Raw genomic sequence first — 16,198 nt, forward strand, 5'->3', positions numbered from 1 at the left:
CGATTTGATTTAGATTGCGGAAATAAACAGATAGAAATGAAACTAGTAGCAAACGGTGGAATTAACCTTGACACTGGAAGCTGACGCAGCCCTCCACACGATCAAATCTGGGGTGTCATTTTGGTATCCGTAACGCTGATGAAATATTATCCATCGAGCGATACGCCGGCTTTCTGTGTATCGTTATGGTTGGAATTTCCAGAGCGTAATGTGCAACAATGCAGGAGATTAAACCGCATACGCTAATTAATAAAGCGATCGTGACAGCGATAATACACGGACGCATACAAACACACATGCCCTCGTGAAGATCATTATCAACAAGCACCATACGAGCGATTTCGAGTGGTTTTAGAGGGAATTACAAAACTTCTCTTTGATAGCCTTAATTGCTGATTTACACATTGTGGCCTCGAATGAAAAGCAAATAAAAAAATGGTTTGGAAATTCAAGATCATCAAGTGGAGTATGCAGCTGAGTCATTGTAGTTGGGTTGGAATAATCATAATATTTAAAATTGATGCACGATTATTCTTGAACAAATTGATTGCGAGTAAAAAAAGGGTTCCTTTTCAATTGTGCATGTACATTTGTTACGTAGACGCCCGTTAAGTTTTGCGTGCTTGCGGTATTATATTACGATCCCATTCAACGTAGATAGCCCTTGATGATGTTGTTTTTCCCACGAGTTTAATTTGAAACAAAAACATCGATAAACGGACCGTTGGTCTCTCTATATTGCCGACGTTTTGGCACCGGTAACAACTGTAAAGCAATTGCTGTAATCTCACCAATCGTTTTATTTTTGTGAATAATTCATCGAAAAATTTTCATAACGCGTCATGACACAAATTCCAATTTTATTGCGCTAGGATCGCATGTGGATCCTAAGCCAAATGATGAGACTGTTATAAACGATGCATTGTAGCACTGATGTTAAAATATCTCGCGTTTGTATGGATTTGGAATAGCACCGTAAACCGTGCGCATGCCCTAGAGCAAATTGTAATTGCCTAGAGGGAGACGTTTTGTGCGGTTTATTAAACCAAGCGAACGAACGAACGTACAGCCGGATTTCAAGCGTCAGTGATGGATTCCATACCTCGGATTCAAAAGTGGAGCGGCCGAGTAGGTGCTCATCCGATGAAAATTCCCTTCCAGACCGTGGGACACCACGTGAGGCGATTAATCTGATGGCACCTCATTGCGTGTGGTTGCGAATGCCTGCGACTCGGTAAGGCAGGAGACGATATTCTCATTTTTCGCAGCTAATCGTAAACATTGTGCAATTGCAAAGCATCATTCATACTTTGAATGTAAATCACCCCGACTGGTAGTTGGACCGGATGGAGTGATATGTAATTTCGTCGAAACGATAAAACTTGGTTTTGCGTAGTTATCCGTTAGGTCCGTGGCGATGGTGGTGTATTCTGAAGTTAACAAAAGAGCTACCATAGTACTATTCACCTACGCCTTGCAAAATATCAGCATCATATTGTGCACCCGCTGATCATGTCCAGATTGTACCGCAGTAGCGAAAGTGTGTTGCTTTCTCGACACTGTCGGAAAAGAGTGTTATCGAAGTGATACAGCTGAAATTGCAGTGGTGATACTGTTGTATTTTATTCTGGGAAGTACTACCCATGCTGATCTATTTCGGGCGTGTTTGTATAGGCTTCTAGCTGTATAGCTGGCGATAACATAGACTTCCCAGGCCACGGTGGCACTGAACGAAACCATGTGCTGAGATAATGGGTAGATAGATGGGGGGCAATACAACAATGATTTGTATCGATATTCGTCGATGGTAGTTAAAGGATATTTAACCATTACGGCTTACAGCTGTTGGCTTCTTTTTTGGGTTCATGACGGCGTTATCAATTGATGGAATCATAAAGGACCATGACAATACTTATAAAATATGAAGCAACATATTTTCACATGTTGCAAGGTTGTCCGTCATGATCGCTTTTCGATTGTGGAGGAATTTGGCCTCTTCCTCCTTGCTTGCACGTGCTATCGACAATTCTATCAACGTATGTTTGCAATTGGCACCTCCCTAGCCAATATGTTATTGATTGACGTTTGCTCAAATAAGTTCTTAGCGCTAACAATCTATCAAACTGAACAAATAATTGCTCAAAAAGGCACTGAAAAAGCAACACTATTTGGAGAAAATGCTGGTCAAAGCCACTTGACCTGACCTTCAGCTTTAGCTTGACGACCACGATATTGTTGACATATCCGTCCGTAACTGGTGCCATTTATTATATGGGAGAGCCCCAGATAAGTGGATTCTCCCCGAACACCTCGAGGATCAGTCGCCCTTCTGTGTTGATCTCGCCGTCGACCTTTAGGGAGGAGTTTCGAATTAATTTACGATTGTCTCATTTTATTTTCGTCCTCTATCGTACCTTTCAGATAACCGGACTGCGCCGTTGGTACAACCAGCTCGACCACGCCATTAGATTCAGAGGCGGTTGATCGCGAGGAGCAATTTTCCAGATTCATTTCCGAAATTTTAAAGAACTGGTTTTCGCACGCCATGTCGCTGAGGCAGCGATCGTGAGTTCGAGAGTTGCATTCCAAGTTCCGGGTTCTGTTCAGTGTAACCGCACCCTGCGGAGGCGATAGTGCGCAAAGTCAAGATGTATGCCAGGATATTCGTGTTCCTACTCGTCCTGATTGGCGTGCGTTACAGCGTATGCAGCCTGCCGTGCGACTTCATCGATTCGGTAAACATCACGGACGGAGAGAAGTTGCCAAACGGAGACATTCGCCATAACGGGGTTATTTACAATTCAACCTTCTACCGTACGATCGACTATGAGTACGAGAATTATTCAACCAAAAAGTTCGTGGCCGATTACATCCGGGGGTGCTTGTGCGCCGTTCGGATCTGCGTGCGGTTATGCTGCAGCGATCGACAGTATTTCGACATGCAGTGTAAACCTGCGGATGAGCCCATGCCGATTGTAGTTAATGTAAGTGCCACGGAGGCGATAGATCTGCGGGAACACCCGAAGTATGATTTTCTGTATGGGAAACCATGTAAGTTTGTGTACGAGCTGATTCCCGAGGGTAATGTCGCCGACGAATGGACGATCGCGAGGGTGAGTAAACTTATTAGCAAATATTCCCGTCACAATATGATGAATTGCCATTGCCATCAGCAAAGTTAGCTTGGTGTGTTTGATGAATATAATAAGATAGTTGTGTAGTAAATATTTTCGAATAAGCTCGTAGTGTCTCTGGCATATGGCTCACTCAATATAATTTACGTTTAGTTAATTGATTGACAGGCGATCTATGAAATAGAAAATAATTTTGAGACTGGCGGGAGATAAGATGGATTGAAGCAAATTAATTAATGTATGGTATCTTGAGTCGAGGAAGCGATGTATGATGGATGGTTTTCTGGGGGGCTTAGGTCAATACGCAGCAATCAACGATTGAGACTTTAAAGCTGGATGAAGATGAATATTGCCAATTTTTATATAGCATCTCTTTCTATCTAACATATGTACTATCTGTACCTCTCGAAAAATGATTTAAATGTTCCAAATTCCAAGAATAAATATAGTCGTTTGATTTTTTATAGACAAAGTGGTCTATTTAACATATTATCGTGCAACACATGGGTTGAATGACCGAGCCTCTTGAAATGCAGTGAAAATGAAGTGGGTTTGATTATTTATGCTTTGATAATGATAAACGATTATAGGCAATCTCAGTGCATATATCAAGGGAGTTATGAGATGACCGATAATACGTTACTCCAAAGTGGAGAACATTAGCAGAAACACTTATTTCCTTTCACACGAAAACGATAAGTAAGGTCGTCCATTTTGGGAGTCGTAAGATTCACTTTAGAACATGATTTTCTTTGACAAATTTTTTAAATGGTTTCAACGCGAAAAAGTCCAATAGCAGATCAATAATTTGTTGTTTCATTATTTTTCTTCAACCATGAGATCATCCATGAGGTTTACGCATTCTCCTCATGGTGGGTTGAAGCATAGTGAGTTCACAAACATGGCCAAGAAATAAGCCAACCGTTTGTCGACCTTTGCACTCGCGAAACCCAACGGATGAGTATGAAAAGAGGAATACCGAAAACTAATCATGTATCTTGTAGCATGATCTGTTGTTAGAAGATTCTATAGATGTAAGCATCACAATTACACACCACGTTTATCAAACGAAATCACACTAAAACTTATCATAGTCATAGTGTTAAATACCATGTGTAATATAAAAATTATAACAAATAATGTGTTCGTAAAGTATTGTTATGTAAATACGTTTCTACTTGCAGAATGGTAGCCTTATCTTGGCGGAAGTAGTATCCATCCCGCGGAACCAATACTGCCTAGCACCTCGAAGGAACAGCAGCTTTTCGTCGGGGTTCGTGTGTTTCGAAAGTAATGAGGAGTTGAGGTACCAGCTCTATCCAGTCGGTATGTAGGGATGGCATGTAAACAGTGCGGCTAATTAGTTTAATTTGGTACAATTTCTGCACGAGACAGAAATGGGCGAGCATATTTGGCGAGACAGTTTATGACTGCTAACGAAACACAATATTGACATAGTTTCATTGCGCTACTTCTCTAAAGGGTCATGTTTAACCAACGTACCGTAGATGTCGAAATTGCTTCGTTCTCTTATCGTGCGGCCGATATTCGACCTTGAGTTAACTTCTCGATCTGTGTGCTATCCGTTTAATAGTCGTAATTTCGAAGATTTGTCAAACCCGAGTCTATTATCATTCGCTGGTCATTCGTTTTGCTAGGATGCATACTGCATTGTAGACATCCTGATGACGATAATAAACCCTGCGACGGCTAATTATGACGAGTCCGAACATAGCAGGTATCGACACGCTATGGGATGATGAATGTATATTTACGTGCGCTGGCCGTGCTGTATGGGAATTGGGCAAATTCGAATGGGTTTTCCCAGACATGGTGATCATCACGACGTCTGGAACGGTGGTCCTAATTCTGTTTGGCAAGCAAATTAAGTGGTAATGCTGTTTGAGATGCCGTAATTGACGCGTTGTCTGCAATATTGTCACTTGACCGTATTCATCCATACCGTACGAAGGGATTTCTAGGGTTCAACACAGCACATCTAATACTTTAAACACAACTTTGCACCAGAAACTCCACAAATACATTTTCTCCAATTTTTTGTTTTGTATATGCCAACTTCGTAAACACCATGTAGAAATAAATTTGGAGGAGTTTGCCTGGAATTTATTTCCCATTCAAAAAGCATTTTTAGAGCAATAGGCGGTGTGGCAGTTGAACAAACATAAACTGCGTAAAATCGTCCACCATTTGATATCGGAAGCCTTTTATTTGCATTGGAAGCGGCCAGCGTTGCCTTTACACATGTTTTTTTTTTCAATGCGAAAGCAACATGGGTGTGGCGAAGCATTGCATGCCGGCTGGCAGGGTGGGAGTATCCAAAGCATGTAAAGGACGCGATATCCGAATTTTCTGGTCATAGCTAATATGCGCAGTCATCGAGACCATATGTTGCTGATGGGTGTACCGAAAGCGATGGTTCATTATTATCGTTCATTAACGTTTGGTGGCAGACGGGTTGCGGGGTGGCGCCATTCAAACTAGGAGAGAAGGAGTGCTAAAGGGAAGATATAAAATTACATCGTATTTGCTCTGGGCCTGGCAAGTATTGGTGACAGTTCGTTCCAGCGGACAGATTGGATTCGATGAGGATCACTGATAAAAGCGTAACAAACGGGGCCCACAGTTGGTGGGCTTCGAAAATTAAAATGGACATGTATTTTACGATATATTGTATTATATAATCAAAGAGATGCCCTTGTTGCCCTTGTAATGAGTTTAGTTTCTGATGATATCTAACAAGGGCTAGTAAATTATATTTAGCTTTAATTAAATGCCACAAAGCGATATTATAAAAATAAAGGACACATCCTAGTTCGTGCAACAATTCCTCGAAATTAACTTATAATGTTTGGGGCAAAGAAATTTGGTCTATATTTTCGATGAAAATAACAATCATCATACTACGACCGGTTGAACCAGTATGACGGTGAGCCCCTGTGGCGAAGCTCATGAAAACCGGCAAAAAGTAAACACTAGGAATCACAGCTGGTTCCAAGGGATAGACATACTTCTCCACAGGGGATATCTTGTTATCATGTGTGGACATTTGCGAAATGAACGAATGGAAGTTAATTCTGATAATGTATGTATGTATGATTCGTTGGTCTACCCGTGGTCTACACCCTAGGGCGCAATGTTATTGAAGATTGTCGATATTTGGATGAGCATGCTGTTGAAATGAATAATGAAATGTCTTGTTTGATTTGTTCCGCACGATTCGACTGTTTATGAGTTGTTCATTGGAGGGCCATCTAATCGTTACCAATCATTTTCAGGCATGCTGCTGTCCGTTCCGTTTCTTCTGCTGACATTCTTTGTGTACGCCTGCATACCGGACCTGCGAAACATGCACGGAAAATCCCTGATGTGCTACGTGCTGGGCCTGAGCGTCGGTTACACAGCGCTGTCGCTGGTGCAGCTGCAGGCTTTTCCCGGGTCGAGCTTGGCTTGTGTGATATCCGGTTATGTCGTTTACTTCTCGTTTATGGTTAGCTTCTTCTGGTTGAATGTGATGTGCTTCGATATCTACTGGACGTTTAAGTAGGTCCTTCCTCTCAATAGCTGTGACCGCATCAAGTTATTAATTTCGTGCGTCATTTTCACACTCGCAGGGGGGTCACGGGAGTGCGTAGCTCGGACACGAAGAAATTTTTGCTCTACTCGTTGTATGCCTGGGGATGTCCAATTCTATTGGCGGCGACGGCCGTAACGGCAGATTACACCGATATAATTCCGATCTATCTACGGCCCCAGTTCGGTACCACCAGGTGCCTTTTTGTCGGTGAGTTATAAGGTGGCGCTTTGGTGTCATTTAAATTCCTTGTCAAGGATTTGTATGTAACAAGTTTTGCTTTTATTTATAGATAACAAACTCATCGAGTTCCTCTACTTGTATATGCCGTTACTTATTCTGGTGTTCATGAACGTGGTGTTCTTTTTAGTAACTGCCTTGCGAATCTATAAAATACAACGTGAAACGTCTGTAGTACGCCGTGGAGATTCGAAAAAGCACACGAAGCTCGATTATGATCGGGACAGGTAAGGATAAAAATGACGATCTAGGCGTTTGAACTACCTGCAATCAAAATGAAGCAGTAGGAATATACTTCTGCGGCAAAGTAAGATTATAATTACGAGCCTGCTTGTAAAATTATGTAGTTATAGTGTAGAAGCTAAGCAGTAGGAATTAGAATGCTTGTAAACTATTTTTCTTATTTGAAATTGGAAATTTGATTATTTGCTTTGTAATGTATGTTTATTGCATACTTTGAGGCGCAAAACCTACAGCGATTAGAAAACGGGTTTTCATGTAAAAAGCCAAAAAGAGACTTTTCCTTTACTTTCTTTGAGTAATCTTGCACCTTAAATTTTAGGTTCGGCCTCTACTTGCGGCTCTTCATAGTCATGGGAGTCACCTGGTCGCTGGAAATCATCTCATGGGCCATCGATAACAACGCCTGGATATTTTATGTTTCGGACGTGTGCAACTGCATCCAAGGGTTTCTCATATTCGCCCTGTTTGTGCTGAAGCAAAAAATTAAACGATTAATCTACAAAAAGTACGTATCAATGGTGATGGTGATTGTTAGATGTGACTGATTAGCGCGCTAGTCAACGAGTCTAAATGTTTCGGCTATTGTATTGTCCAGCGTCCATTTCGTGAATCTTGCTACTTGATTTCGATCTTGGTTGATTTCATTTTATGTTTCTGTTTCTTCATTTATCTCGTTCTTTTTTCCATGCTCTTCTCCCTCATAATGCATATCATGTCATTACTTTTTGTGTGTATGGCCATTTATGTGTTTTCTGATACCTTAAGGAAAAGGGACAGTACTTCGTGACGTGGTGTAAGCTCGTGCCGTTGATGCCTACTTGTGATATTGTGCTGTGTTTCGCTTCCGGCATATTGTTCGCGAACGTCTTATTGCTGATCATGATGGAGGAGATAAAGCAAAACGCGAGGTAAACCAAGCTGTGTTGTTTGGTATCAAACTGGTTTACTGACTCGATTGGTTACATGTTATTTTTGGTTTGGGTTTTGGAGGTACTTGTGGCGCTTCCATCCGCTTTACTACGTTTCATGGTGGTGTCGATTAACAACAACTTTCTGTAATCCCAAAGGGTTTGGGTGGCAATTATACTCAATGTCTATCGCTTACGTTAATAATCCCGCTTACAAGGTTCACTTTTCCGATCAGTGTTTAGCAAAAGGAAGACAAACCGTAACACAATTTGTCGGACAACCCCACACTTACTTTAGATGCTTTGCATAAGCGTTGTTATTGCATTTTTCTAACACCACCTTTGTGTTGCTTACTCAGGTTCGGTATCCGGGAAATCAAGCAGGAGCAAAAGATGACTTCATCCAGTACACGAACAACCGCAACCATGGTCTCGTCCTACCACGAGTTTAAGTCGGACAACCCCCTTGTGGTTTCGAATGTGGCATAATCAACGACTCCAGTAAGCCCGACCTACAATCGGACCCGCACTTGAGCAAACGCTGTCATAGGGATGCTAAGTCTTCGATGTCTGTTAACCAAAGAACCTGAATATGGCTGATGAAAATCCGAGAACATGTATAGAACCCAATGGGAAAGTATTTTCTTTTTAAGAGTACCGTTTTTACATTCGTTCCCTAAAGCTATGGTTGATAAGGTACTAAATTTGATGTGGAGTATCATAAGAGGACAGTATTTTGTTAGATTATACATTATATACAAAATAAGAGTTCATTTTCTGTATACATGAGCGGTCAACGAAAACAAAATTTGAACTACCTCATAGCATGCTCGAACAGTGGTGCCGTACACACTTCCTACACACATTTGAAAGTGGTTGATATCGATATGGCAAGAAATTATAAATAATTTACGCGAATGGTAAAGTTTATAAACTTACTTGAAGGAAATGGTACAATGACTTCTACGTAATAATTAATACGATTTCGTACGAAATTTGCTACTTAATATAAATTCCACTACAAGTGTATGATACATTTCTCTGAGCCTAATGAAATGTTTGTATTCTAAGTTTTGCAGCAAAGCCATGCTGATGATTAATGTTGTTCATAATAATCAATGTTGTATTGCAACAAGCGGTTCAAGTTGTTTGGATGATTGATCAAAGTAGATGCGTTATCGGTATTGATAGAAAAAAAACAGATAACATATTGTTCAATACGAACATACTCTTTTTCACGTTCTTCTTTCAAATATCTTTATAAGCCTCAGTAAATTTTGGAACGAGTACAAATATAAGCTCGATATACATTGAAGATAATTTTATCTGAACGTAGGAAGAATAAACCGTAGGAAGAGTAGGTTTATTGTTCTTCCTCGATCGCAGCAGAGAAATTACGCGTGGTGTAAACAAAGATTTATCATTTTTGCATTTTCTTAAGATCAAATTCTTTGGCCCTATCTTTTGTTGTGCTCTCTGTAAGCAGATACAATTTTACAAAAACTGCGTATTTTGTCGGTATAAGTATAAAACAAAAACGTGCAGAATCATAGCCCGTATAATTTACGAAATGATATATATATTTAAAAATCCTTTTTAATAAATGTATTCATTTATAAAAATGATTGTAAGCCATTGAAAAAGGTGAAATTCACATCCAGGAAAGCAAGAATAACATTGCGTAAAAGAAACAAAATTAAGGATTTAATATATGTGTGACGTGAATGTTTTTAGCTTAAACATGCTTAATCTGAATTCTAATCACACTGAATGTTCAATAGATGATGTTTGTACTACTCGATAGCTCGATAGCAAATGGAGATCATGGCCTGAAAGGGTTACATTCCGGTTTTCCACTGCCAATAGAGTACCACTTTATCAAGACGAGAAAATTGTATCCATAGTCACATCACAATAAATAGGAAATACAATCAGAAATGAAAACTGAGCAACGCGAGAAAAAGCGGGAATCACTTTTACAGCCCTTCCTATTTAATGTTCTTTTACTTCTTCGACCCATCGCGCTCAAAGAGTACTATACGCTGCACAATCACGCCTCTACGCGGTTTGTCCCGGAATGGTTCGCAATGGGGTTTTGTTTATTGAAAACGAGTTACGTGGTAACGCAATGCGATAAAACACTACAAGTAGCCGGGTGCGTTTCAGCAGCGGCAGCTCAGAAAGATAGAGAAGATGGAGCATGGAGCAAAACTCTCAAACAGCATGGCCGGACACCGGGGTGAAATTGTTTGTTGACTTTACAGAAAAGCCCACCTCTCCGTGCGTTCGATTCCGCAGAGAGCAACACAGTACCCTTCACCGTGTCCCCTTCCCCGCCCGGCAATCTCAGGGCCGGCAACGCATCGGTATTTAATTACACTTTCATTGTCCTGCGGCCGCGTGGTTTGCGCGTGGCGCTAGATGAGATCGTAAAACGCACCGCTCAGCCAACGGCCTCCAGCACTTCAGGCGCAATTATGTCGCAAAAAAGGATCGCCGATCATAATTCCATCTCCTCCCGCCTCGGACGCACGTGAGTCATCATATCAGATGATTGGACGGCGTTGGGGCGCGTGTTTCTGTCGGCATATCTCGCGCGCGCTCTCACCCCCATTATGGGGATGTTGGGTGGGGTGGTGTTAAATAAAAAAAAACGATAAGAATTCCGCTCAAATTGAAATACACAGCACAGCTGGATGATCCGTCCCAAACGGCAAAGGCCTCCAGAGAGCGAGATTGCGTGCAAAGTGTGAAATCGTGTGTTGCGCGCGCGATACGCGGTTGAAAATAGCCCCCACTGGTGGTCAACGGCGATGACGAGCGGGTGCGGCAGTACGCGTTCAACCGCGGCCGCGAACTGTTCGCTCCTGTGGAAGGAAGTTCTCCACGTGCGAATTCACCCAAGGGAATTGTGATGATTGATTAGGTCGTGAAATAAAGTAGCTTACACATACGAGGAATAAAACGTCCGCTTCTTTAGCGCGTGTTACTCCCAGGTGTTCGATTGGCAGAAGAGTGCTCAGTGATCGGGGAACTCGTTCGTTCGCAACCGGGGCGAGTGATTTGGGTGTGAATATGACACAACGAGTTCCTTATCGATGCGTGATAAGGCAACGTCCGGTGATCTGGCATGTCTGGGTTGTGGTGGCCGTGTGGGTAGCGTCACTTCTCGGGCTTGGAGCAACCACACCGCTATGCTCGGTGACGGAATCCGTGAATATTACCGACGGTGTGCAGGATGTGGACGGTTCCATCGAGCATGAGGGTGTCCGGTACGATCAGACGCAGTACTATCGGGACGAGGACTCGGCGATGTTGCGTGGGTGCATTTGCCTCGTGCGTCAGTGTATTCATATCTGCTGCCCGGATAATATGGTTTCCGGTGAACCGTGTCCTTCCGCGGAACTGAACGTCAACTTCTCGTCCACATTGGCTGGCGAAACGACGATCAGTTCGCGGAACCTTCTGCTGGATTCGGGCTACCATCTAATCTACGCAAAACCCGACTGTTCCGGGTTGTTGCTGACGTTGTTCGGGGACGAGTACGTTCTGCGAACGGTAGGCCGTAGGAACTGAATCCTCGCTCCGTCCGTCGATTGATCATTCGTTTTGCTTTGTGTTGTATCCTTCAATCCAGGATGGTCAGATCGAGTATGGGAAGTCGTTGTTTAGCTACCGGCATTACTGCTTGCAGGCGGATCTGGTGGAGCCGCTGGCCTTGGCCGGATATTGCGAAACCGTGGACGCTCTGGCGATGCACCGCATGTACTCCATCGGTAAGTGACTCGTTTGAAAATTCGTCGGAAAATCATGGCCCGGAGAAACGGGTGAATTGACAGGTTTGTTGGAGGAGAATGTTTACCCGTAACGCTCTGGCACGTGGATCGCGTTCGTAAATTTGTTCTGGTATAGTGAGCGGTCTCTCCTGAGGAATGCAGGCTAATCCTCCGATAGCAAATTTAACAGCTTCGGGAGTTAATTTAGGCCGCGATACAAATAGCTACAACGTTGATTCCGAGACAACTGAAACAAACTTGAAGCTTGGAACAGATGGTAGAATGTGCCGATTGTTGTTTGTTCCAACACCTTGCACAAAATATCAACAGGAGTTGAATAAAATCAAACTCAAATAAATCTTTGTTTGATATATTTTTTACAAGGATATAGTGATATCAGCAATTAGGTATATTTGTAATTTAAACCTAATGAAAACTATTTCAACCGTTATATTGTGAACCGTTATATTGTATTGTGTTTTAATCTGTTAAAAAATTTGTCATTTCAAGCAACATCAGAATATGGGTATAATCATTTGTTAACATAATGTTCTACTTGTTGGTAACAAATGTTGGTAGTAGTTTATCCTCCGCCAAGCCAAGCGAATTTCCAAATTAATAGCGCCATTAGTGTTAACATCGAAAATTTATGATTGATGAGGAGCGCTGAGTTGATGCCGCGTAAATATTTTCGGCACATTCTTGGGAATCCATATTTTTTCCGTGTTGATTGGGTGCTATATAATGCCGAGCAGTAGCTGGATCTGTTAGAAACACCTGGTGGGATGGGTCTGATGCAGGATATTAGTCAGTTTGAAACTCGATACCCGTCACCATTCCCATGCAACCGCTTCTCGTAGGTATCCTCGTGTCGCTTCCATTCCTGGTGGTGACCTTCATCGTGTACGCACTACTGCCGGAGATGCAGAACATTCCCGGCAAGTCGCTGATGTGCTATGTGGCGTCTCTTACCGTGGCCTACCTCTTGACGGCGCTGATTCGCTTGAACGTGTACAGCTACCGGTCAAATTGGTGCATCGCCACCGGTTTCATTATGTACGTGTCCCTGTTGGCGAGCTTCTTCTGGCTGAATGTGATGGCGTTCGACATCTTCTGGACGTTCGGAGGAAGCCGTGGCCGATCGAGCGACCGCCGAAAGTTGCTGTACTACAGTCTGTACGGTTGGGGCGCGCCATTGTTGATGCTTGCGTTTGTGCTGATTGCCGACTACACCGAGTTCTTGCACGAGAGTCGGCGACCCAACATTGGCAAGGAGCGGTGTTTCGTGGACGGTAGGTTGAAGAGGGATTGGCATCATTCAGTTGGGTTGGTCAGTACTAACTGGGAATGGGCTCGTCCTTCTGTATCTCCCAGAGGAAATGATGGTTGGGTTTCTGTATATGTTCCTGCCGATGTTGCTGCTCGTTGGCGCCAACGTGCTGTTCTTCGCCGTGACAGCCATACGCATCTTCAGGATGGAACAGGCGACGGCTTCCGCGCTGTCGGGGGAGTCACGACGGCATACCAAGTACGAAAAGGACCGGTACAGGTAAGGTGTGGCTCTCTTGGGGCCGGAAACTAGTTACGTTCACACACGCACCGTGCTACTCGATTTAGGTTCAGTCTGTATTTGCGGTTGTTCATCATCATGGGTGTGACCTGGACGATGGAGATCATCAGCTGGCTGATCGGGGGTTCCTCCTGGCTGATCTACTTAGTAGACATGTCCAACGCTCTCACGGGCATTTTCATTTTCGTGTTGTTCGTGTGGAAGCAGAAGGTGAAGGAGCAGCTGTGCAAAAGGTAAGTGGCCCACGAGCGCGTTCTCGCTCTTTAAATCGTTTTCTTTGTAAAAGAACGTTCTCCCTGGAGAAGATACAATCACCTTCGTTCGTCAGTTTCCCGTCGTGACGATGTTTACCCGTTTGCAGATTTGGCATCGCGGGACCGGGTCAGCGCAACGAGCATCAAACCAATAGCATCACCAGCACGACCCGTACGACCGACGTGAAGGCGAATGCAAACACCGACGTATACCTCTCGGATATGACTCATGGGAATTGATGGGTGTTTACCCTTCACACCGGATGCGGAGTGGCCACCCTCGAGGTCTTCCTCCGTTACCTCTAGCGGCCGTAAAAGGAGTAAATTATTGCCCTCGCTGCTGGGTGGCCATTGTCTGGTAAGGATGATCGCCCATTTGTCGCGATTTGAGCGAGACCTTGGCGAGCGTTTCTATGGAAAGTCGGACGAGCGGTAATAGAGAACATGTTCAGGTTTGGCTATTCAAGAGACCTGTAGGTCTGTGTAAAAATGAAATGAAAAATCCATCAGTAACAGGTTTCATGAAAATTCATACAAACAACACTATTATGAGTGTCCCAAAACGATGCATATTTGAATCGTTTAAAATACTCAAACAATTGGTACAAGAATCGTTGGCAAATTTAAAATATGAAATATTTCAATGCGTGAAATATTTCACAATATATTATAGCATGCATTTATAGGAGTAAAACATGATACTAAGGCAGTGTTGAACAGTTTCTTTAATAATGATTTCAATTACATAACGTTAAAGCCATATTGTAGGTTTAGTTTTATGTATTGAACGGTATTATTTTAAATTTGATTATATTTGATATTGTATAGCTTGGTTACTTTTTCTACAAAGAAACCGTTTTGTGACTAATACAGTTCTCTGGTGTTTAATGGTGGATTTCGTACTTGGAAGATGCGAGCTTTTATCTCCAGAGTAGCTTAAGTAGCTCGACAAATAGTTGATATTTAAAAAAATGAAGTAACCCTACTTGTAACACATTAGTTATTTATGCATTCAACTTTATCGTTATAAAATGCTTTACTTCACCACTACATTTTGTACATGTATTCCTCTTCCAAAGAGCATAGATTTGTTGAATTTTTAATGTTAACTGCTTAAAGTTTTAATAACTAGACGAAAGCTTCATGTTTATCGCAAAATATTGCTTAAATTGATATATCTTAGTTTACTTAAAGTTGAATCAGAAAAATAAAGATCACTAGCCAGTGAAAAAGAAATGACAGTTTACAGTACTCAAAAATTATCACACTTCATGAGCTAAACAACTTATGCATTATTGCAATAGTAATTAGCATATCCTTATGTATGGAAAAAAAGGATAGCTGGTAATGATGATTATGATATTTGTTGACATTAAATAATTAATTAGAAACCACATCAACATATACTCCAAATCGAACGGTGCCAATCGCCGCTATATACTGCTTTATACTATGCTACTATATTTAAAACGATGGAAACCCTGTAAACAAGCAGAAATTATGATTCTCAAATGCATGCTCTAAGTGATTAATAAATTTCGATGTTTCAATGCCGAGAGAGAAAGTTTGGTCAGTGTTAGTTTAAGCTGCCAGAGCAGATAACAAACATCTGCTGCGGCCAGTGCGCCGATTTTTTCGTCTGATTTGCGACGGTTGAGTGTGTATTGGCTTCATGCAACAAAATAAAAAAATCAACGCATAATGTATGATCATAAAAATATTGGGAAACAAATTCCAAATAAAAGAACTCGGTCTAGGGGAGCTTATGTGAAATACCATGAAACTATTTAAATGGTTGCTATCGATATGTGCGATGTTAACATTGGCTTAAATAAAATGTATGGTTACTGCAAAAGATCTATGTGTACAACGTAACGAGCTGAGTGTATGTATGATCCCTTTGAAAATATCAACAATCGATCTGTGTAAATAGTATGAACAAAATCTCCGCATTTCCATTCAATAGACCCCAGGGCATTGCGAAGATTCGGGTGAAGGCAATAAGCTCCCGTTTTCCACCGCTGCAGTCATCTGATAGCTGGGTGCACAATCGGTAAGCATGTTTATCGGGCAGCCCAGGATCTCAGACCAGACGAGCGTACTCAAAATAGAACCGACAGCCATCTCCGTCTGCTAAAGACATGGAAAGAATTGCAGCAGATTCGGTTCTACGGAGTTTGGAGAGGTGCTAAGTAATTCCTCCTGGCGCGGGGCGTGATAGTGTATTCCGTTTCCAAATGTGTATAAACAAAGAAAAAGAGGGAGTTTTGAGGATTTTTTTTTATCGCACTGTTCTCCCTCAAACAACGATCGTGCTCACGTTTTTCGCGGTTTTGGGACGCTGCTCAGCTACTAACAGGGCGAAATGAACTTCTCGCACGCCGGTTACACACAGGTGGTCGAGTTTCGCATCCAGTGTCGATCGGATCGTGGAGCACTCGAGTCGAGTCGACGTTTTGACTGTTCTTTCATCTTCAGACG

General features: G+C 42.3%; 1 protein-coding gene across 1 annotated transcript; it reads left to right on the top strand.

The window, feature by feature from the left end:
• The first annotated feature begins 2,648 nt into the window (after positions 1-2,648).
• LOC128724915 (G-protein coupled receptor Mth2-like) lies at positions 2,649-13,957 on the top strand. The gene is made up of 13 exons (XM_053818636.1): positions 2,649-3,113; positions 4,319-4,460; positions 6,431-6,695; positions 6,767-6,936; positions 7,019-7,193; positions 7,529-7,714; positions 8,477-8,597; positions 11,355-11,675; positions 11,755-11,893; positions 12,754-13,185; positions 13,268-13,442; positions 13,511-13,696; positions 13,825-13,957. The coding sequence occupies exons 1-13, from the start codon at positions 2,649-2,651 to the stop codon at positions 13,955-13,957; spliced, it is 2,910 nt and encodes a 969-aa protein (XP_053674611.1).
• The last annotated feature ends 2,241 nt before the right edge of the window (positions 13,958-16,198 follow it).

The sequence above is a fragment of the Anopheles nili genome, chromosome 3 (assembly GCF_943737925.1).
Source record: "Anopheles nili chromosome 3, idAnoNiliSN_F5_01, whole genome shotgun sequence".
NCBI classification, from domain to species: Eukaryota; Metazoa; Arthropoda; class Insecta; order Diptera; family Culicidae; genus Anopheles; species Anopheles nili.

What these genes read in the sequence shown, in the direction of transcription:
- LOC128724915 (XM_053818636.1), top strand. Translation starts at nt 2,649, where the DNA reads ATGTATGCCAGGATATTCGTGTTCCTACTCGTCCTGATTGGCGTGCGT. An exon ending in GTACCAGCTCTATCCAGTCG is followed by an intron (nt 4,461 to 6,430) that starts GTATGTAGGGAT and finishes AATCATTTTCAG; the next exon opens with GCATGCTGCTGTCCGTTCCG. An exon ending in CACCAGGTGCCTTTTTGTCG is followed by an intron (nt 6,937 to 7,018) that starts GTGAGTTATAAG and finishes TTTTATTTATAG; the next exon opens with ATAACAAACTCATCGAGTTC.